The sequence below is a fragment of the Semicossyphus pulcher genome, unplaced genomic scaffold, assembly GCF_022749685.1.
Source record: "Semicossyphus pulcher isolate SPU_LCO1_2020_fin unplaced genomic scaffold, fSemPul1.0.p SCAF_5, whole genome shotgun sequence".
Taxonomy (NCBI): domain Eukaryota; kingdom Metazoa; phylum Chordata; class Actinopteri; order Labriformes; family Labridae; genus Semicossyphus; species Semicossyphus pulcher.
In genome coordinates, this window is record NW_027211726.1 from 27,142,933 (window position 1) to 27,166,509 (window position 23,577).

General features: G+C 38.9%; 1 protein-coding gene across 1 annotated transcript; it reads left to right on the forward strand.

The window, feature by feature from the left end:
- The first annotated feature begins 767 nt into the window (after positions 1-767).
- LOC138609447 (CMP-N-acetylneuraminate-beta-galactosamide-alpha-2,3-sialyltransferase 1-like) lies at positions 768-22,583 on the forward strand. Its single transcript, XM_069682086.1, has 7 exons — positions 768-845; positions 929-1,000; positions 10,195-10,391; positions 10,583-10,750; positions 11,699-11,735; positions 11,874-11,993; positions 18,647-22,583. Exons 1-7 carry the CDS (start codon positions 768-770, stop codon positions 18,812-18,814), a joined length of 840 nt encoding a protein of 279 aa, XP_069538187.1. The 3' UTR covers positions 18,815-22,583.
- Positions 22,584-23,577: the final 994 nt, after the last annotated feature.

Genomic DNA, 23,577 nt, shown 5'->3' on the forward strand with positions numbered 1-23,577 from the left:
TAACCTGAATTCATGGAGATATGAAATAAAAGATTGTTTTAACTGCAATCTGGTCTGGCTGCCAATCATCATTTCAACCTGATTACTAACTAGGACGAAGCGCTTCAGCCAGGTCACTCCTGAGTTAGTCACCTCAGTAGCTCAGCACAAGACTGAACTCCTTTAACACTCGTATTGATTTAAAGCAGAGGTGGGTGCTTCTCAAATGTAGAGGAAAAGTGAGTCTCAACTTGTTAGTCAAAACTATTTTTATGAGAATCAAGGAAAAAGTAGCTGGCTGTAATTAAGTGACCAGTCGGCTGTTTGGCCGACAGCCGACGCTTATGGAAATCCCTGATTATTACTTGCCCATTAGGCGGATGCGCAGCGAAGCGGTGCCCGTCTCCTTTTGGTGCCATTGTTAACCAATTGGTCTGTTTGCAGAGAGAGCGTCTGGGTCAGGTTATTTTATCAGTTGGTTTGTAGGGTTGTTTTACCCATAGTGGCTGTTAGATCTTAAGGTAGATACTTGAAAGTAACTAGAAATTAGCATGTAATCAGAATCAGAAATACTTTATTAATCCCTGGGGGGGAATTCGGGAATAACGCAAAATCTTTCAAATTTTTCTCCCCGGACCCCCCCAGTTGTGTCAGGTTTTCTCTGTTCCGAACTTTTTTACCCCTTACCTGTTTGCATCCCTGACAGCGGCATCTTCAGACCTCAATGGTTTAGAGGCCTTAACGCCCAACCACCTGGTGCTACTCAAGGCCAAATCAGAGTTACAACAATGACAGCCAGTATGCTTAACACAGAGAGACAAGATCAGGACCTCACAGACGTTTCCAGGAAATGCTCAGAATACCTTGTCAGTTTCGCATGGTGTACTATGGCATGCTGCCATCCTGATTAAAAGGCAGTTCTACCAGTGGATTCTAGTTGGACAGTTGATGTTCGACAGGATCATCAACAGTCATTCAAGTCCTGCCTCACACGTCTGTTTTTTGTTTAATCTCTTCTCAGGTAAGCAAAAAAATCTTTATAAATATATATTTCTTAGTAATGTTTTTTTTTTTGTATTTGTTATTTCTAACCTGGCATATATTTACACAATGTAGTGTTTTAATGTGTTGAAAGCTCAAATTTAAAATGGAAAAACAAACCAGTTAATGTAAATTACTTTGTTAATTCTATGCTTTTTGTCTGGAGTGACAATTTTGACATTGCGTTCATCTACTGTTAGCAGTTACATGACAAAGACACAATTAAATAGGAAATGCTATTACTTTGTAACCTAATACTATTTGTATAATATTAATAACATCATAATATTTGGAGGTTCTTTGCTTAGGTGAGTCAAGCTAAATATTTTGTCTTTAAAGCTTAAAACACCTCTGAATATCCTCCCTGTTGTCTCACACTGTACTTTACACAACATTTTACGATGTTCTACAAGGAAACTAAAAGAGGTATTCATGCAGCTATGTAGATAACATCCCTGACTGGAAAAGTAAATATTGTTCAGTATTCAGTGCACAGTTTAAGATAAAGGGAGGAGGAGTTGAAAAGTTTAATGACTACAGGCAGGAATGATTCCTGTAGTGTTCTGTGGTGCAACTCGGGGGAAGTCTTACGCTGAATGGGCTCCTGTGCTCAACTGCTCTCATGGTTATGAAACAAACTGAAATGAATACTGACGCATCTACAATATATGACCTACAGATGCAAGCAAGACCATTAGTGACACAAAGACACAAAATGAGAGTTCCCCATAGTTCCCACAGGAGCTGTAACCAGCACATCATGGAGTGGGTGGGAGACATTGTCCAAGATTACATGTAACTTGGACAGCATATTTCCTTTTGTGTTTACTATACATATAGTTTACTATACATTGTAATCAATCAATCAAATCAAATTTTATTTGTATAGCACCAAATCATAACCAAAGTTATCTCAAGACACTTTACAAAAAGAGCAGGTCAAGACCGTACTCTTTTTTTAATGTTATTTAGAGCAGGGGTTCCCAACCTTTTTGACTGCATGGACCAGACAGTACCAATAATATTTTTGACAAACCCGGGTTCGACACGCATAAATCACGGTCACACGCACGGAAATACAGACAGATTGTATCTGTTTTTATTCAGTAAGGAGACTGCATCTAAGTTTTTAATACGGGACGAGCCAACGAGAGGGAAGGCGCAATCCATATGATCCATAGTGTGTTTTGATGCTCATACCTGAATCAATAACGTTTCGATCCGTCCGTATTTCTGCACAGAGTTAAAGTATAAACCTGGTCTCAACAGGCTGTCATATGCCCATATGCTGTGTATTTCATATATTTCACCGATAAACACAGAGCTTTAGTGGGGCATCAGGCTTCAAGATCAAAGTTTCATGTGATGCAAAGCCAGGGTTGCCAGGTCCGCGTTTTTTCCAGCTGAAGAGGGGTAATATGGCACTATTACTATGAGCTCTTTAAGATATGATGGTGCCTGACCATTAAAGGCCCTGGAAACTCTGCTTAAAATAGCAAAAATGCATACACTACCAGTCAAAAGTTTGGACACATTTTCTCATACAAGTGAATGGGAAAGTGCGTCCAAACTTTTGACTGGTAGTGTATATGATATCAGAGTTGAGTGTGTCATAAAGCATCCACAAAAATCTGAGTGAAAATAAATGTTCAGAACCACTAAAAAATCTTCTTGAAAAACAGCTCATTTGGCTATTCAGACCATTTCTCAGGACTGTGTAGGCGTGGCAGATCCCATGTTGATTGACACCTGCCGGGGTCCGCCTGCCTGCGTTCTCATGGCAACTGTCAACACAACAATGGCGCATGGGAAAACAGCGTTTCCTCTTGGATTTTTTTCAGCAGCAGGGTAGAGGATATGTTGTACTACCCAGGAATGTGCGCATGTGCACATAATATCAAAACTATTGCTGTCAGGTGATTAAAAAAATGAATCTAATTAATTACAGGCTTTGTAATCAATTGATTTCAATTAATCTCATATATCAATGATTTCTGTGAGAGCACATCACATGAAGACTTACCCTCTTTCTAGATGGTTATTTCTTACTGAGAAACTTTAATTGTACTCTCTTCTTCACCTCATTAAGTTTTAATTCACCAACTACTTTAATCCGATCACCTTGCTTCAGTCCCCCAACACACCTGCGCCTCTGCTCTCTGCATCGCTACTGGCCCCGCCCCCGGCCCCGTACTCCTTTGATTCCGCTGTTGTTTATTTGGTTGCCAAAACTTCGCGAGTTCACTGTTTCAGTGCTCTTCCTCAATGAGGAGAGAATGGACGATTGGAGATTTCAGCTACAAATCAACAAAGAGTCGTTTAATTACGACTTCTGAAGCAGTGGCTGCAACATTTCAATAAATGTAGCGGAAACACTGCTGCTTCTCCAAGTCCGCGGCATTTACAAAATAAAAGAATGAGACGTTGTCATCTCAAAATGTAGATGTGCACCCGGGGACAGCACACAGGCATGATGGGGGAAAAGGCGATCATTAGGTAATTGCAGCAGGTATGTGCAGAGACGTTCAGGGTCTGTGGACACGAATTAGCTCAGACTCAGAGAGGAGGATTGATCGCGAGCCGAGAAGTGTTATTGCACCTGTGAGGGCGGGACAACTGTGGTCGATTGGTTCAAGGAAATGTATGACTTGATAAATATCAAACATAACCACGGCCAATTTAACCCCATCGTCAGGGAATTTAACAAAGAAAGAATGGCAATAACTCGAGTTTGGATTAAAACTAATTTCTAAAACTTTTGAGATGCTTACTTGTATGTACATAAGACTCTAAATTACACAGTAGAAGGATTTTGAAAGATTTGCAATTATATTCTTGATTTCACAGGAAGCCAGTGCAGAGAGGGTAATGCAGCATTCTGTAGCAGCTGAAGAGTCTTTAGAGACTTTTTAGATCAGCCTGATAGCGGATAATGTACTGGTTGGACTGGTTTTTCTGCATATTTTTGAGACAGGGTGTGTCTGATATTTGCTATGTTGTGAAGGTGAAAGAAGACCTTCCTAACAGTAGTGCTGGATGTCAGCCTGATGCCATCTAGGGCAGCTGTATCATTAGAGAAAGAATCTCTGAGGTGTTTGGGGCCGAGCACAATAACTTCAGTTTTGTCTGAATTAAGTAGAAGAAAATTTCGAGTCATCTAAGGCATGCTTCTAGTTTATATAGCTGATTGGTGTCATCTGGCTTCATTGAGAAGAATAATTGAGTATCATTTGCATAACAATGAAAATGAATGGAGTGTTTCCTCATGATATTACCAAGAGGAAGCATAAGTGAAAAGAATCAGTCCGAGCACAGAACCTTGTGGATCTCCATGACTAACTGGTGTGCATAGAGGACACATCATGAACATTAACAAACTGAGATCGATCTGATAAATAGGATTTAAACCAACTTAATGCGGCTCCTAAAATGCCAATTAACTGTTCTAGTCTCTGTCACACTGGACATTACTGATAAACATCAAATAAATCATCAAATAAAATCATCGAATTAAGTCACGTAATTGATTAGTGACAAATGTTTTGAGGATCTTTGAAATAAAAGGAAGGTTAGATATAGGTCTATAGTTAGCTAAGGTGCCTGAATCAAGAGTAGGCTTTTTAAGAAGTGGCTTAATTACAGCTAGTTTAAAAAACTGTGGTACATAGCCTGTCGATAAAGACATATTGATCATATCTAGTAAAGACGTGCTAATTGAGGGAAAGACTTCCTTTAGCAGCTTGGTTGAAATCGGGTTTAAAAGACAGGTTGATGGTTTAGAAAAAGAGAATTTTCGCTCAGGTGTGGGAATTTTCCAGGGATCATTAAGGAGGGAAACTTGGTTAAAGTTAAACTTATATGGGGGGCAATTTATTTTACCACGACATTTGGTTTACGAGGGCCAATCTCTTGTGCAAAGACCAATGGGGGGTGTGTTCTAGAAGTCATGGGGCAAGGGATTTTGAAACTATAAGCTTGAACATTTTGACTCAAACGGAGAGAATTTTTGTACTTGGAAGTAAAGCGACTTGTTTCATGACATTGGGTTTGTCAGATCTTCAAGAGGAGACATTACCTCACAAAGGTCAGTTGGAGAAAAACTGTCGAGGTAAACATGGGTAAACAGGTTTTTGAGCAGTTTCCAAAGATAAATGTGCACCAGTTAAGGGCAGGAGGTTACACATTTTAGTAAAGAATCCCATGAATTACTGCTGAGGGCTATAGGAATCAGCTCTGTACATCTGTTTTAGGATACGCTTATTTACTTAATTATTTTTATATGCCCTTTATTGTAATGTTGCACTATCCACTTTGCTGCTGTAACACTGTAAATTTCTCCGATATGGAAAGAACAAAGGATTATCTTATCTTAATACAAAGCTCAATACTGGCTACAGTGCTGAAAAGGTACCTGGGATTGTTTTTATTTTCTTCCATTAGGGAGGGGCATGCCGTAGGGCCTTCCTGTATTTATTAAAACTATTTTGCCAGAGTAAACGAGACTCTTTTGGTGGATCGCCACATTCTTTCAAATTTACGCAACATTTGTGTCAGGTTACAAGTTTCTGAGTCATACCATGGAGCTAGCCTCTTTTGTTTATTAATCTTTTTTTATGGGGGCAATAGAATCTAGAGTACTTCTCAGTGAACCTGCAGTACTATCAACAAACTGATCAAGCTGAGAAGGACTAGCATTAGCATAAGAGCTCTCTGTAGTAAAAAGATATGGTATAGAATTAAAAAGCAGCTGGAATTGCTTCCTTAAATTTAGCTACAGCCCTATCAGACAAACATCTTATGAGTACATTTTTCTTAACTGGAGTGTAGTCAGTTAATAGGACATCAAATGTTACAAAATAATGATCCTATAAAAGAGGATTTTGTGGAAAGACACTTAAGTTTTTGGTTTCAAGGCCTTAAGCTAGAACAAGGTCGAGGGTGTGGTTAAAGTGGTGAGGCTGGTTTACACTTTGAGTGAAGCCAATAGAGTCCAATAGAGACATAAACACCATGCTAAGGCTATCATTATCAACATCCACATGAATATTAAAGTCACCTACAGTAATTATTTTATCTGTACTCAGGACTAAATCTGATAAAAACTGAGAATTCATTTAGAAAATCGGAGTATGGGCCAGGAGGGCGGTATACTATAACAAATAAAAGAACTGTAAAGTTTTCCAAGCTGGATGTGAAAAACAAGGCTTTCAAAAGAGCTGAAACTAAGTTTTGGTCTAGGGTTGATTAGAAGACTAGAACTGAAAATAGCTGCCACTCCAACACCTTGACAAATGTCTCGAGGAATATGAGTGACTGAGTGGGAGGAGTGGATTCATTTAAGCTGACATATTCTTCCTGACACAGCCAAGTTTCAGTTAAAGAGAGTAAATCAATATGATTATCTGATATCAGATCGTTTACTAATAGAGCTTTAGATGACTGAGATCTGATATTTAACAGACCACATTTCATTTTTTCAATTTTAATTAGATTTGAATGATTTAGTCATTTAATAATTCAATTTTAAATTAACTGTAATAAAAGGTCTGGGTTGGGGGGGCAGACAGTCTCTATCACATTAACATTGTGGCTGGGAAACAGCTCAAAGAGAAGCACAGAGGAGCATGTAGGACTGCAGCTCTGCCTCCTGGGGTCCGTTTCAGAAAGCGGGTTTCGTGAAAACCCCGGGTTTGTTAACCCTGAAATGAGGGAAACCTCAGGTTTGCCGTTTCAGAAAGAGAGGTAACTTCAACTCTGAGTTGGTTACTATGGTAACAGTGTCTGTGAACCTAACCTGGTCGCGAGCAGCGAGTTTTCTTCAGGAAACTCAGAGTTTTGCTCCGTCTCCTCCCTCTAGCATATAAAACCCTTATTCAACTTCCTTATTCATTCAGCCCGTCTCACGCGTGTGTTTGAGCGGTAACAAATGAAAAAAAAAAAACGTTGCGTCTCTGTGGTGCTCTGACCCCTTTGCAAAAGTCTTTTATAATTATGATAAAAAAATCAAAAGACAAATCTGTGTCAAAGTAATCATTTATAGATTTTCCACCACCATTGCAGAGAGCACTCAAATAAGACGCCGTAAGTTATTGGATTTTTTTTTTTTAACTAACACAATTCAGTTTAATCAACATAAAATATAATGTATGTGAAGTCAGCATCATGTTAGGGATAAAGCTAATGCACATTAAAACAGCCACTGAATGATATTTCATTAGTTTAATATTTAGAATATGATTGAAGTGAGGTTCAGCCATGAGCCTGTTCTGCCTGAGCCGCACCTTTGAATGATGTTCTGGTATTTCATTTAGAAGTGCTTCCTAAATTAATATAAATTTTAGCTTCTGGTCGTGATTAATTATTAAATAAATAGACAATTCAGTCAAACTTGTGCGTTTACTCGAGCAGCAGTTTCTTCCCGCGTCGCTTCTCTCTCTTTTGCAGCTGCAGCCGTGTTACTTTATTTTTCTATAAACATGCTCGTATTACCTGAACGTCTGTGTGAGGATTTCGAGCTCCACTGGTGTGACGTAGGAGGACCTCTTTTTTGTGTACCGTTGCCATGGTGAATCGTGGTATCGGGGCTCCATTAATGCTGGCTTTTTATAGTCAATGTGCACTCACTCAACTGCGGCTGAACCTACTCAGAGTTGATAGAACTAACTCTGATCGGCTGTCCTGAAACCAAAAAGCCAGCGAATTTGTACTCCGAGTAAGTCAAACCACGGTTCGGGGTTAGACTGAGGGTTTGTTGAACCTCCTTTCTGAAACGGACCCCTGGTCTCAACTCTGGCTTGTCAGGTTTTACGACTAACAAACTAAGCCATATTAAGAGACAAAAGAGCTGCACCATCCAAAGTGGGATGCATGCCGTCTCTCCTAATCAGACCAGAATTTCCCCAGAATGTCTGCCAGTTATCTATGAAGCCCACATCGTTTGCTGGACACCACCTCGACAGCCAGCGGTTGAATGATAACATGCGGCTATACACGTCATCACTGGTCGGAGTAGGCAGGGGTCCAGAGAAAACTACGGAGTCCGACATAATATAGATCACCAGCCTAATGTTTTTGTTGCAGTGTTACTGTAGTACTCTAGGTTGGTTGTTTTTTTGTATGTTTTTGTTTTGCTGTAGGCTTATTCATGACAGGGTTTCTGTGATAATAAACTGACTAATGTGTTTTATTACATATTGTATCCACAGATTGCCTCTGTTCTTCACTGAAGAGCTTCAAGCTGCCAAGATGCTCTCCATATTGAAACAAAGCAAACTCAGATGTATTTTTTACCTTCTGTGTATCCCTGCTGTAATTGGTGTGCTGTTAACATGGGAGCACACTTTGCATTCCCTCGGACCTCAGCAGTCAAGCCTTTGTGCATGTCACAAATGCTTAAACGATGATGATGCAGGCTTTAGGAAGGTTGTAAATGCATCTCATAAGCCCTTTTTGTCAAGAAACTATAATATCTCAAAGGAGGCTTTCAACTGGTGGAAGGTAAATGTCAACTTATCCTTAAAGACATAGCACCAGTATTCTCTTTTTTGTTCACTTTGAATTGTGAGATATACTAACCGGTCCTGCAGCAAAACTGGCAACTATTACTATGGTTACATCAGCACCTTTTGCACTGGAAACCAGAATAGGTTGCAAACTGCATCCTCGGTCTCACTCCCAACTCATCAAATAGTGCAGCTGGGTCAGTGGGCAAACATTTAAAAAATGCAGCTGTACCCCTATAGCATCATTAGCATGTCCACCAGCTTATTGTTCTGATGTGGTGTCAGAGTCTGGTGACGTAGTATAATAAGTGCCATAGTCTGCTTATAGTGGAGGTTTATTTACATAAGTATCTATTTGAACCCAAACCAGGATTTATTTTCTAAACCATACTGGGTTCTGATGGTGCATAAACCTGACCAAATTCAGCCCTCAACACACAAACTCATGGTAATGATTGTTGTGCAACCAAAAGTCATAAAATGTGAAATGTTTGTCCACAAACTTTACTTTTGAAAATGCTCCTGGTTATTGCTTATTTATAAGAGCTAACTTAGCGAACTTATGACTGCTGTATTTAGAAAGTCTAACAGCTCAGACTGCACACATGCGCTCCGGCTCACGCCGTCAAAGTGTTCACACTGTGTGCATGTCGGCTGCGGCTTCAGCTGGGCTGACAGCCCTGTCTTTCCACATGAACTTGATAAAGGTCACATTGTGGTGCATAGTTCACTTTATAAATGCCATTTAGATTTGTTATATAGGCCGGCAGGAAATAATGAAGAGGCATCTGCTCAACTGTAAATTATAATTAATTAAGGTAAATAAAATATATACATTAATCACTCTTCACTTTGCCTGGCTGTTTGCCTTATCCAGGATCAGTTTTGGGTCCTTGTTTATTCAGGTTTTTGGAGTTGGAAAACGGTCTTATTTACATTAGAAACTAGACCTTATTAACATATGGTGAAAACAACCGTATGAGCCGAGAGAGAGAGCTAGGGAGAGAGAGAGAAAGAGAGAGAGCTAGGGAAAGAGAGAGAGAGAGAGATATCCCACCAGAAGGAATAACGTCTGTAACCTGATGTTATTTATTTATTTTTTACAAACATATTGTATTTATGACCTACGTGAGGCTGATGACTACCTTTTTATTTCAAGGAAAATTAAGCAGTAACCGCAAAAAGGAGCCTTGTGAGTGACTTTATCTCACAAACACCTTCATGGAAATGTTAGAAATAAAGTTTATTTAAAAAACAAAAACAAAACCAGCCCTGGAAACGCATCAAAATAAAAGCATTGTGTACAGACGAGCGAAGTCGGAATGCCAGATCGGGCTTTTACTTTGAAAAATCATACCGGAAGTGTTGACGTGCTTTACTTTCCATTGATGAAACACAACCTCTGAATAAATAACCTTCTTTAAGGTTACAAGAAATGTATACTGTTTGTGTTTACGTCATTAAATGTGGCGTTCACCTCTTATTTCTGCTTGACCTTACTTACCCTTAGTTAAAATAGCTTTGTGACACTAACCCTGGAGGCATGTGAAATTTAGAATTAAAGCTGTAACTTGTTTTTGTTGTGGAAATGAGGCAGTACTACAGGTAGATGGTGGGTGGGATTAAATGAAAATACAGTTCATATAATTTGTCTTTATGTTATGTTTGTCAGAAAATACAGAGAGAAAGACGCGACTTCAGTTTCTTCCAGATGACAGTGGACAAGTTGTTTCATGTGTTCCCACCCGTTCCAGATGTTGTAGAATCCAGCCCTGACCGCTGCAGGACTTGTGCAGTGGTTGGGAATTCTGGTAATTTGAAGGGATCATATTACGGACCTCTAATAGACTTTCATGATGTTGTAATAAGGTAAATCATCAGACAATAAAGTTCATACACTCAATACAAAATTACTGCCACCTCTAAAGTTCTTCAAGTCTTTCTGATAGTTTCACAACATTCTAGTTTCATCGAGTAAAAATGTATCTGCCAAATTCAATCACCATTTCGTTTTCTTTTGGCTGCATGATATTTAATCTGTATTCCCCTGTTTCATTTAGAATGAACCGAGGCCCTACCAAAGGCTATGAGAAAGATGTTGGGACCAAAACAACTCATCATGTGATGTATCCAACGAGTGCTATTTATCTGGACAACACTACTCATCTTGTGCTGTTTCCATTCAAGATAAAGGATTTGGAATGGCTCCTCAATGCTTTCGAACCAGAGTACGTATCAAACAAAAGTTGCTGTTGCCATTTTGCTGTATTCTTCTTCTTTGACTATATTACAGCTTGCTGTACAGCAAACATAATTGACCACTGTAACTTCCCCCATTGGTTTCTTAAATGCCTATATAAAGCCTCAGCATTATGGCCGCTGCCATGTTGGTTTTCTGGAGCCAGAAGTGACCATATTTGGACGACAGGGTAGAGAGAGGAGAGAAGGGCTAGTAAATGCCAAGCTATGCAAGTTACAGTCTACATCCTTGGCTCATTCATTAGCTGAAGAATAAGCTTTTTCCGCCGTGGTTCTATCTGTAGTGGTTACTGACTGAAGTTGTGTATTCATCAGAATAAAGTAGTTCAGAGAGCTTATGGAGGGGCGCTGGTTTGGCTCGGTTGGTAGAACAGGCGCCCCATGTCGAGAGGCTACAGTCCTCGACGCACTGATTGCAGGTTCGACTCCCGGTCTGCCGATCCATTTGGTGCATGTCTTCCCACGCTCTCTGCTCCCCACATTGCCTGTCTCTCTTCAGCTTTCCTGTATCATAAAGGCAAAATGCTCCCAAAAAAAGAGCTTGCTCGCTTGTATCTCCATTGAGAGAGTGTTGGGTGAACGACATGTACTGGCTAACTTAAACTAAACGGTCTTCTCATCATAATGGCCCCCCGCCGTCCCTTTGAAGGGAAAAGCCAGCAACAGTCATGACTCCTATGCAATGGCTGACAATGATGTATAATGTGTGAAATAATGTACTGAAAAGAAATCCCCAGATGTCATGACTGATAATATACGTGAATAACCGGATAGTTGCATTTATGAATTTAGAATAATGTGTAGATTAACTTTTACAATGCAACATTTATTTTTTCTAAGCAATACTTTGTAAAGACAGGAAATATTGAACCAGGTCATTTCCTGCTGAATTTAACAACCAATGTTACCTCCAACAGGAACGTGAATTCACAGAGTAGAGCGAACAAGGATTTGGTGAGTATTTCGAATGATTTTGCATCAAACTTGCATATACATTTTCATCTAGTAAAAAAATGTATAGTAATGTGCATTAACTGCAGAAAAACAGCTATTTTTAAGTGTCGGTTTAAGGCCAAGTCTGATTTATAACAGGTGATGATCCTAAATCCAGCTTTCATGAAATATGTTCATGAAACGTGGCTGCAAAAGAAGGGCAAGTACCCGTCTACTGGCTTTATGACTTTGATTCTCAGCCTGCAAATTTGTGATGAGGTAGGTTCATATCACACTATCATTATTTATGCCATTCCACTTACAGTTTACAGCAATAAGTAATCGTGATGATTCAGCAAATACAAGAAAAAAGACGATTGAGAGACAAATAGAAATTTAGAGTTCAAAAATATCTTTAAAAGCTTTTTTTTTTTTTTTAAATAAAAGCATTGTATTTGTGTTCATTTTGAGTCAGGGTAACATGTGCCCGCACAATGTGTAAAGCAATACTTCATAATTTGGGGAGATCTTGTTTTATGTTGTCTTGACGATCGCTAGATAAGAACATCAATAGGATGCTTAATATGTAGCTTGAAACAGAAGCTGGGTAGTTTAAATTAGCATGAGGACTGGAAAAGGGAAACAGCTCTGCTGGCTCTGTCCAAAGGTTAAAAAAAATCACCTAGCAGCCGTAACACTACAGTTAACTGATTAACATAACACATCTTGGTAATGTAGAATGTACAAAACAGAAGTTAGAAAGGGACAGTTTGTTATGTAGCTATTCCCTCATCTCCAGGCTTGCTAATCTAGGCTAACCAGCCTCTGGCTCCAGGAGGAAGTGCAAAAGTGGCTGAAGAGGGTCGTTTTTCAGGTTAAAAAAAAGTGTTCTATGACTAAGAGAGAAAGAGAGTTACATAGAAGTCAATGCTCCTTTGCAGTTGTTTTATGTGAATAATGATGTTCACATAAAACAGTTCGAAGTTTAATCCAAGGGGCAACTGGACTTGATTGAAGTTCTTGAAGATGTTTCACCTCTCATCTGAAAGGCTTCTTCAGTTATTAAACTGACTGGTGAACAAAGCTAGAAACCACCTACCTTAACACTGAAAGGTGGTGTGTCAGGCCACTACCTATAACAACCCACTCTCACACCAAATTGTATAATAGCTAAGTTGGTCCACAGTGCAAAACGTATTAGTTTCACAATAACGGCTCTAAAATTGTGAGATGCCTACGTTTCCCCCCCCTATTCTTTTCTATGGGCCTGTGCCCCGTCATGTGACTGAGGGGTTTCCCTTGGCTGAAACAAAAAAATGGCGGACTTTCCTTTTATTTTCAGTGGAAAAATAAAAGGTGACATTTCTAGCGAGAAATGTACCTTTTATTTTCGAAATAACATTGGTTAGTTACTACGAAGATTCTTTCAGCTCTTGCCAGAGAAATGTAGAATTGCAACTTTTTCTGCAGTTGCTATGGTGGTTGCTATGGATGCTGATATCGCTGAAACACGTAACTTGTTGTTTCAATCCTTTATCTTTGGCTTGTGTAATTATCTGAGCTGTTATGGTATTTGTGTTATTTTATGTAACTGTCTGATGTTTGATACGTACTTTTACTAATAACATATTAAAGAGATCCCCAGGGCTTTTTGTAGGGAAACCCGGACGTTACGTTCACCACTGCTTCGCCAAAACATAAAATATGTTCATTTTATTTATCGAGATAATCTTCAGAAACCAAGATCACTTTTTATACAGTGTACAATACCGGTTTTGAAGCGTAAATGCTATCAATAAAGTAAAAGACCGACGCTTTATACATAGTAGACCAAACTGTCTTTTTTATTGAAGATTACAAGATATTGATCAGACAGGCATCAGACATACATGCATATGCATATACATATAAATATATATATATTTTAGTTTATTACGAACTTTTTAACAGCAGTATCATTTTTTTATAGAATAGAATAGAATGTCGGAAACTACTACTAAGTTCTCAAATAAAAGATTCTCAAATAAATAAAAAATATAAAATATAATATCATATCAATAACTATCATAACTATGATAGTTTTGAAGTATAACTATCAATTATATAGTGCAGCATTAACAATCACCTCTTGTAGGCCTGCTCAGATTTCTTTTTTTTAAAATAACTTAACTTTCCACAAAGACTAAAGTGCAGCATTAACAGTTACAGCTTGTAGGCCTGCTCAGATTCATTCAAATTTCATGTTTTTAATAACGTGTTAATAACGTGTTAATAACGTGTTAATAACGCGTTAACGCACATTCCCTTTAATGCCACTAATTATTTTAACGCGCGATTAACGCACGCGCGTTCTATTATTGTGACCCTCCGCCCGCCTCGTAGTTTGAGAATTCAGGAAGCAATGCAGCACCGGCAGTGTTTCTGCTACATACATTTTGCCGGTCGTTCACCCGCTCTCCTTGTTGAGGAAGAGCACTGAAACAGTGACAGGAGTCCCAGGACATCAGGACGCTCTCTGTCCGCACACAATCATATGCAGTTCTGTAATGCAATGTAAACATTCCTACTGTGTATCTCCGTATGTCCCTATTGTAAATGCATTGATTGTTGCTGTTTATAAAGCTTATAAAAGGTGCAGATGTCATTCGGTAACGATCGATCGTTTAGATCGCTACGTCATTCATAAAGTCCCTCGTGCACACGCTGGTCACGTGCTGTGAGAACTGAATTGCGAGAGAAAGTGAAGCAAAGTAATCAGATTAAAGTAGATTGTGAATTAAAACATGAATTAAGGTGAAGAAGAGAGTACAATTAAACTGTGGAAGGAAGAAATAAGCATCTAGAAAGAGGGTAATCCACACTGAGTAAGTCTACATGTGATGTGCTTCTCACAGAAATTATTGGTATATGCGATGATTGCCATGGTATGCTTTCAGCATATTTTTTGAGCATGCAGTACCTTTGAGGTTATTCTGTAGAATATTCTGGGCAGTATTTGTCATTGTTTTGGAATGTTGCAATAATAATAAACATACATTTGCATAAAGGAAGCATATTTGTCCATTCCCATGTTGATAAGAGTATTAAAAACTTATAAATATCTCTAAGGTACATTTACAACAGGTAATAAATTTGCGATTAATTTGCGATTAAATATTTGAATCAATTGACAGCCCTACTTTAAATGTTAATTTACTTGTTGTTGCTGCTGAATAACATGGCTGTATTCTCGTGCGTAATGGACACTCTGCGTAATGAGACTAACTTGATAGTGCTTTAATATCTGTGGGCACAATTTTCGGTTCCACAGGTAGTTATGTTTGAGTATGGTAATTCATTTACCTCCTAGTTACGTGTATGTGAGTTTGTTTCAGTTTCTGCTGTATTATAGAGAGCGTGCGTCTGAATGAGTGCGCAGTAGAGTTTTGTGTAGGTGTGAGTAGTTTTTGGACGGTGTGCGGCCCGAGCGGGAATCTTCCTGAGGTGAAGCAGGGGTGTGGAGGCAGCGGTGAGCTTGTCCATGTCTTCCTGCACTTCTCAGCAGATCGGTAACAAACCCAAAGCAGTATCATCATTTAAGGAGACGAGGGAAACCGAAGCTTGCGGCCTGTCCCTTAAACAACGTTTTTTCACTGTATCAGCAAACACGCTGCTTTTTCCTTATGAGTAGAGTAGAGTGAGTGAAAAGCAGAGACTGGTGTTGTGAACCCTCCAATGTACGTCCATAATGCACCCTCTAAAAAGCAAACACAGATTGCGCCATATATTTTAGACTTTAGACCAGGTTTTTGTTGGTCTAAGGCACAGTCGCTTTCTGCGTCCTCTAGATAGCAGCGCGCCATCCCTTTGCTCGACCACAGCTCATTTCAAAATCAACATGCACACAGGTGCTAAAGGTGGCGCAAGATCACTTGCTATTTATACATTGGGTCACTTATGATTTTGTAAAATGATAAGAATAAACAACTTTTAATATTTTTGAAAACATTCTTAGTTTACAGCATTTTGTCACACCTGCCTAAAACCTTTGCACAGTAATGTATGTATATATACAACACTCTGACCTGCGACTGGAAGACAGGAAAAGGTTGCAAATGCATGTGTATTATTGTGTTTATTATTATGTGCAACACTCCAAAACAATGACAAATACTATCCAGAATATTCCACAGAATAACCTCAAAGGTACTGCATGCTCAAAAAATATGCTGAAATTATAACACTGCAAACTGAAACCCAACAAGCAATATCAGACGGGCATATTGACCTGAATGTAACATTCCTAAGTAATAAGTCATTGAGTCTGCAGTAGTAAATAAAAATAACATCATTTTAGTCAAAGTTTAATCCCTTAAATACTTTTTTTACAACCTGGGGGTCTCTGCATCAGCTGTGTGCTTGGCCATCAAGTGGTATTTAAGACTCGACTTACTCTAGTGGTAACTCAGTTCACATGGACAGTAAATACAAATAACTTTTGTCTTGTCCAGAGAACCATCTAGCAGTTCGTGCTTGCTATCCACAACATTGCCGCTGCATTGCTTCTCGATTTCCCAAACTATGGGGCGGGCGGAGGGTCATAATAATAGAACCTGCGTGCGTTAATCGCGCGTCAAAATAAATAGTGGCGTTAAAGGGAATGTGCGTTAACTCGTTATCGCGTTAACTTTGACAGCCCTAGTATAGATATATGTACATATTCATATGTATATAACAATAATAATAATAATAGTAACTTTATTTATATAGCACCTTAAAAACAAAAGTAGAAAGTGATTTGAAAACCAAGCAAAACAAGCAAATCATAAAACCAGCAAATCACAAAAAAGCAAGCAAGCACAAAACCAGCAGATCACAAAACAGTCAAAGCACAAAACCAGCGGAAAGTCCCCACTCGACCTTGGCCCTCATCATAGAGCAACATACTTAAGGGCTATCAAAGGTGCTTGAAAATGATATGGTGTATGGTATATATTATAGGTGCATATGTACCGTATCGATGGAGGTCGATGACCATAATAAAGGTACTCTGTTGATGCTCCCTTACCATGGACAATCAATCTGGAGGCTTGGGATAGGGACTAAACTGCTTCCAAACAGCAATGCTAGTGAACTGAGGATTGTAGATGGTAAATGGACTGTACTTTTATAGCGCTTTTCTAGTCTTTGCGGCCACTTTTACACAACATGTCACATTCACCCATTCACACACACATTCATACACTGATGGCAGAGGCTGCTACGTAAAGTGCCCAACTGTCAATCAGTGATCACATTCATTCAATTTGGGGGCAAATTGGGGGTTTAGTTCTTGCCCAAGGACACTTCGACATGTAGCCTGAGGGAACTGGGAATCGAACCTCCTACCTTCTGATTAAAAGACGACCGACTCTACCACTGAGCCACAGCCGCCCCTAAACTAAACTAAATACTACATAGTACATAATACTATATATTCATACTTATACTACTATAGTCTTTATACTCACCCTACTCATACTGTACATGCTGTCAATCCTGTTCTTACTGCCTTATCTAGAGACCAGAAGGGACTGGACTGCTCGTTACTAGATACCTAGAATACGGCTGCCCACAGTGCTTACACTCACTCTGCTCATTCTACATATCCTTTTAGCTACTGCTCATACTGTATATACCTTAGACCTCTCATATCATCCATATTCTGTATACTCTATGTGTGTATGTATATATATGTACAGTATATGTACTTTACCGCTATTTTGGACCTCTGGTTAGACGCAAAACTGTAGTTCATTGTGATCTAATCTAATATCTATTAATAATATAATCATAAATGATTGTGTCCAATAAATATGCTTACCAAATATGCATTCCACCATCAGTGACATTTACCAGCGCCGGGTCCCGAGTACCCCACTTCGATCCTTTTTATGTATAACATGTTATGGAATGACAATAAAAATATCCTTATCCAAGAGAAAAGATCCCATTTCATGCAGGTAGGGTCAATAGTTCAGGGCACTTACGGCACTCTAGGAAGACTATTTCAGCAGATTTCAGAAATGTGCATGCTCATACAGCCCAACATACCTGGCCTTGATCTTAACTCCATGTGCTGGGAGATAGCCTCAGATATGCATGACGATCTTGGTTTCTGATGATTATCTCGACAAATAAATCTCGAAGCAATTGTGAACGTAACTTCCAGGTTTACCGACAAAAAGTGTTTGCCCTGGGGCACTCTCAAATATGTTTTCATTAAAAGCACGTAATCAAACAGTTACATAAAATAACACAAATATCGAATGAAACTATCTTAAAATATTAGATTACATTTTCCACTGAAAATAAAAGAAATGTCCATCATGTTTTTGGTTTTAGCAAAGAGAAACCGTCAGTCACATGACGGGACGCAGGCCCATAGAAAAGAATTGGGGGGAAAAAACACCTCATCTCACAATTTTAGAGCTGTTATTGTGAAACTAATACGTTTTGCACCGTGGACCAACGTAGCTATTGCACATTTTGAAGCAAGACTGGGTTGCCTATAATGTAAACCCGACGACCCACCAACAGCCCAGGTTAATAATTCTTGATTGATTACACATATATTTACATACCAAAAGACAACAGAGGCTTATATTTCTTGCTCCGTCCACCCGTCAGTTTAGAACTGAAGAAGCCTTTCTGATGAGAGGTAAAACGTCTTCAAGAACTTCAACCAAGTCCAGTTGCCCTTTGGATTAAGCTTTGACCTGGATGACTGAGAACCTTTACAGACATATGAAACAGCTGCTTTTCTCTGACAAATGCTTGTGAATACTGCTTTTTTTATGGGCATACTAGATTTTTTGACAGCCTTCAAAAATGTTATCTGTAGATATGCACATTGTAAAATGATAACAACAAAAATCAATTATTAGTCACAGCATATTTTTTGGTGTTCCCAGGTCAATGTGTTTGGGTTCGGCGCAGACAGACGTGGAATCTGGAACCATTACTTTGAAATACTCCAAAACAAAAAGTTCAGAACTGGAAATCATCAAGGAAAGTACGAATATAAAGCTATTGAGCAACTAGCACAGTTTGGAAAAATTGTTTTATTTAAAGGATGGTGAATTTTCTTTCTCCCTTTCTGTATGTCAAGCTCATTAACGGTATTGATGTGTCAGCATCCATTCTGAATTTTTGAAGAGCACTGAAAATGTGAATGTGCATTTTACAGTGGTATATTAAAGCTAAAACTTTCATTTTGTGGTGAGATGGAGAAGAGAGCGGACTTTGCTTCAAAATTTGAAAGATAACCTTCAGGTCCCTCCCCCTCTCTTTCCGCGGTGCTCAGTCCTGCCTCCAAAGCCCTCCCTGCAGAGGAGGCTGTGATGCGCAGGCAGACTAGTAACCACAGCAACTGAAGGTGCCAGACATACAATATGGCGGACACCCTGGAAAAAACGTGAAATGACAACAACTGCAGCCGTTGTATTACACCACCAACACTATTGAAGCAGATACACATCAAACCAGCGGAAATCACAGTCTGCAGCAAATTCTAATTGGCAAAACCACCAGCACTTAGTTTGCTAACAGAGACTGTGGAAAAGACAGTGCCAACTAAGCAGTAACACACTGATGTTGTGAACATTCAGCCGTGAGAGTACAGGCACACAGAACTATCAGGAGAATGTACGAAACGGCAACACTGCCTGGTAGGGCTGTGAATCGGCAGGGATATTGGGAGGTATATATATATATAGCCATTCTTTAAGAATTGTGATTCGATTTAGCGATTTTTTCTTTTCTTTTTTATCACTAGACCATCAAAGACACTTGAATCATACTTTAACACTCGGTCAACCAGAATTCTGAAACTACTAGAATGACCATAGCAGATATTTTGACTGCTCAGATATTATTTGCATATCATTTGGATAATCACTAAAAAGATCTAAGAATAAATTGATGGAATAGGTAAAAAACACATCAGGACACAAAATGAAAATGAAATGAAAATGATCACCATTATTTGTCTGGCTTTTGCTGTCATGTGTCTGGAGTGAAGTTCATTTGCGAGTCGCATTATCAAGTTCCTCCGTGACATCATCTCATTGGTGCATTTCTTGAACAGGATGTTGTCAGTAGTTGTCATTTTTGCCTCTCTTGGGTTTTGAGTGAAGCTATAGCTAGATTTTAGCTTCACAGAGCATAAAAAACAAAACAAACAATAGAGCAGGAGAAAGAGCGGGAAAACGTAGCAAATAGTGAAATATGACACCCCTTGTAAAAAGCATGCAGTCAATTTGATTGCTATGGTCATTCGAGGTAGTAATACTCAGATCTCTTTTGTGTTTTGAAATTGTAATGATAAAACAATGTTAGAATAAAATATACACACATTTAGGAAAAGTCAGGGTCCTATTGACGTTGCAAATTTTGAAAGCAGTCAAAATGACTGCCTTGGTAGTTCGAGTGTTAAGAGACAATACATATCCTAAATCTATGCACATCACAAGTCAATCTGAGTCTTCCAGAGTTTCATTTTAGGCTTACACAATAAATGTAAAACAATTGAAGAAAGGACAATTCTCTCTTTGAAGCCTTTTTTAGTAAAAACAAATAGATGTGCACTGTTAAAATTTTAATTTGATACAGAATAAGAGCCAATGTGTTCACTTACACAGTTAAAAACAAAGTAGTTTGAAATAAAAATAAAACATTAAATACAAACGTTTTCATCTTCATAGGTGAAAACCAGAGACAGAGCATTTCAGCATCCTGTTTGTGGTTTTATAAAACCTCTTCATGCTCTCCTTGTAGCCCAAGGCCTCCTGGTCTGCTCCATCGATGGCCACCTTGCAACACGCATCCAACGGCCGTGCGTTTAATCTGTTAGACAGGGTGTCTTAACCTAACAACAAATCATGCAAAAGGAATTGTTCTGATACAGACATACGTAGTGATAGTGTTCTCTATATTACAATTTTAAGCGAGAGGATCTGGGAGGATTTATAAAAAGTGTCGTTAAAATCGTGTAAACATCTTTTTTTGCATACACTTCCAATGACTTGGAAACTAGATACCCTCGTCTTGATGCCTCGTCCTGCACTCTGATTGCGCCCATTTCTCTTTCACTCCTTCTTCCTTCACATTTCTTCTTCTTAGGCAGTTCCGGCGGCACCTTTTCCACAGCACTGAACTGATTATGATACAGCGCTGCCACCAAATCAGTGTAATGCCGGAATTGCAGTTAGAAATGACAAATTTATCAAGTGCTGTCCTTGTCCCAGACCTCATATAACACCACCATTGTGCCATCTGCTGGATAAAAGCAGGATTTCCCCCCCAATGAAAAATGTTCATTTAAATGAAACAGCTCAGCGTAAATATCTATTCAGGATTCTGCTGGCAATTCAAAAAATCATTAACAAAAGAATAGCGATACTAAAGTGAATCTCTTTTTTTCCACACCCCTTCTGCCTGGGCTCTTCATAAACATATTATCAGCCACACCGCCGTAAAACAACGCTAAACAGCAGCCGCATTGAGAACAAGCTAACATTAGCCCGACTGCAACACCAATGTAACACAGCGTCACAGAAACCGCAGACATCTTAGCAATGTGGAAACATTTTTAAAAAATAAATACAGCAGAAATGAAGCTGGGGTAATTACCTGTCGAGCAGAACTGTCTAACTCAGCATCGCTTTTTAATCCTTTCAGGTCCCGTAGCTCTCTCCACCTTGGAAATGCCGCTCCAATGTTTACTCTCATTTCGTCTCTGTCTCGGTCCAACTCTTTCTTTTTTCTCTTCTTCAGTTTAACGGTCTTTGTAGTGAAAGCCGTAGTTGGCAATGGAGGGATGGGCAGTTTTTTCATTCCCTTTGGTTGATTTTTTGCCTTTGTGGACACAAACCGGCTGACGCTGCGCACACTAAAGAAGTTGAGCTCGACCGTGTGAACATGCGCGGAGGAGCGGTGCTGCGCAGCGTGTGATTGACAGCAGCCTGAGAGACTGCTCGGCTCTGATTGGTTGTGTGTTTCGGGAGTGTTGGATTCTTACAAATGCCATTAGGAGCAGTAGGAGGAGCCAGAGGAACATGACTTTTTTTTAGATTATCTCTCTCATGTACTACTGCATGTTTAAAGGGACAGTTTGAGCAAATATGACAAAAAGTTAGTTTTTAAAATGTTACCTACTTCAGCTTTAAGTGTTGGTTTTTAACAACCTTATGTATCATTCAATTTAAAATTTTGCCTGGGAAACGTAAACAAAGGCAGCGTGCAGTTAATCGCTTCTTTGACACCCACCCCCCGCCAGCAGTTTCAGGCATTAAAAATAAGTATATAGAAATAATCAATCAGGTCATATAAAGTCATCAGAATTAATTTCAGTCTGTTTCATAACCAGCGAAAAACTCCTCACAGGGGCTTTAAGTGGGCAACAAGGTTGTTGCAGATAAAAAAAAATTCAGTGTTTAACTTGTAGGTTAGGACTCTTGTTTGTTTCTGTTTGCTTGAATGATGTATGTGTATTTTCCTGTATTTGTTTTTGGCTTATGAGATGAACCATAAGGCTCTCTGTGAAGTCATCCAGTAAATCTATTGGAAAGTGACCAGGAAACTCAGGATCATGTGGACCATTGCCATTATTGTCATTGTTAATTTGTGACAAATAAAATAGTTTCCAAATAATATTTAGTGTCACTTAGTGATTTCTTTGGTGAACAGGCATGTAAAAAGCAGGATGATGTACAGCCAGCAGGTCGGTATGTAAAGGATGATAAACAGCAGGTAGGTCTTTATGTAAGGGATAATGTACAATGAGTGTACAGTCATTATAGCAGAATTAAACCCTGACAGGGTTTATATAGGACAAGAAACCCTATTTTTTCGTGAGCAAATTGACAACGTTCCAACGTTCCATTCCATATGCACTGGTTATACATTTATTAACTTGATTTTAATTTTAATAGTTTTTAAACATAATAAGTTATCATGAATAATATAATAAATAATAATAAATTGTTTTTAGAATACGTATCGGGAAGGTCTCCCTTTTGCCGCCAGAACAGCCCTGACCCATCGAGGCATGGACTCCACTAGACCTCTGAAGGTGTGTGATGGTATCTGGCACCAAGATGTAACGATTAAAAAGATTAATAATCAAAAACGAATAAATAGCAAATGATGTAACAATCATTCATAACTTAAAGTTATGCATCATTATCACAGACATTGGTGTAAAAGCTGACGGAGAGTGATGGCGCTCATCTTCGGCTCCTAGAAACGATTAGTTCATTGTTAAATAACAGAATTTAGGTTTACCTTAAATTCAATGTTGGACGCCACTCAATTTTGACAAAACAGGGAAAACGTATAATTAGTTATTAATTAATTTAGACTTGTGATCTCAGGGTTGCTACGAGGTTCTTGGCCATGGTGTACAGTGACTACCATTTTATACACACACAAATCACAGAATCGAGGTCTTTAAACATGAAACGAAAACTACTAACTACATGACTAAACTACTAAACAGAAAATAAATGAATAAATGAGTGAGCACAATGAATAGGTTGCACAATGAACAGTTTTTAAATGAGCTTGACATTAAATCAAGTCAAATCAGTGATCGTATCTTTGGAGATTTATCAATTGATTGAATGTATAAAACACCATTCGGCAGTGGAGAGTTTGAGGCGCACCAAGGAAAATCGTGAAGCAACCTTTGATCAAGGATCCTAGTTTAGGTCTAATTCTTATTAAATATCTTGATTAATTTCTCAATGAGTAATTTAGCATTATTGTCAACAACATCAACAATTGACATCAACTCTTAACACTTGAAATATTATTGTTCACCTGACGATGGTCAGAGTGGCAG

Bases quoted from the DNA above. Each gene is read 5' to 3' on its own strand.
- LOC138609447 (XM_069682086.1), top strand. From the start codon at position 768: ATGACAGCCAGTATGCTTAACACAGAGAGACAAGATCAGGACCTCACA. The intron at 846-928 runs GTCAGTTTCGCA...TTGGACAGTTGA, and splicing joins GGAAATGCTCAGAATACCTT to TGTTCGACAGGATCATCAAC. The intron at 10,751-11,698 runs GTACGTATCAAA...TACCTCCAACAG, and splicing joins CTCAATGCTTTCGAACCAGA to GAACGTGAATTCACAGAGTA.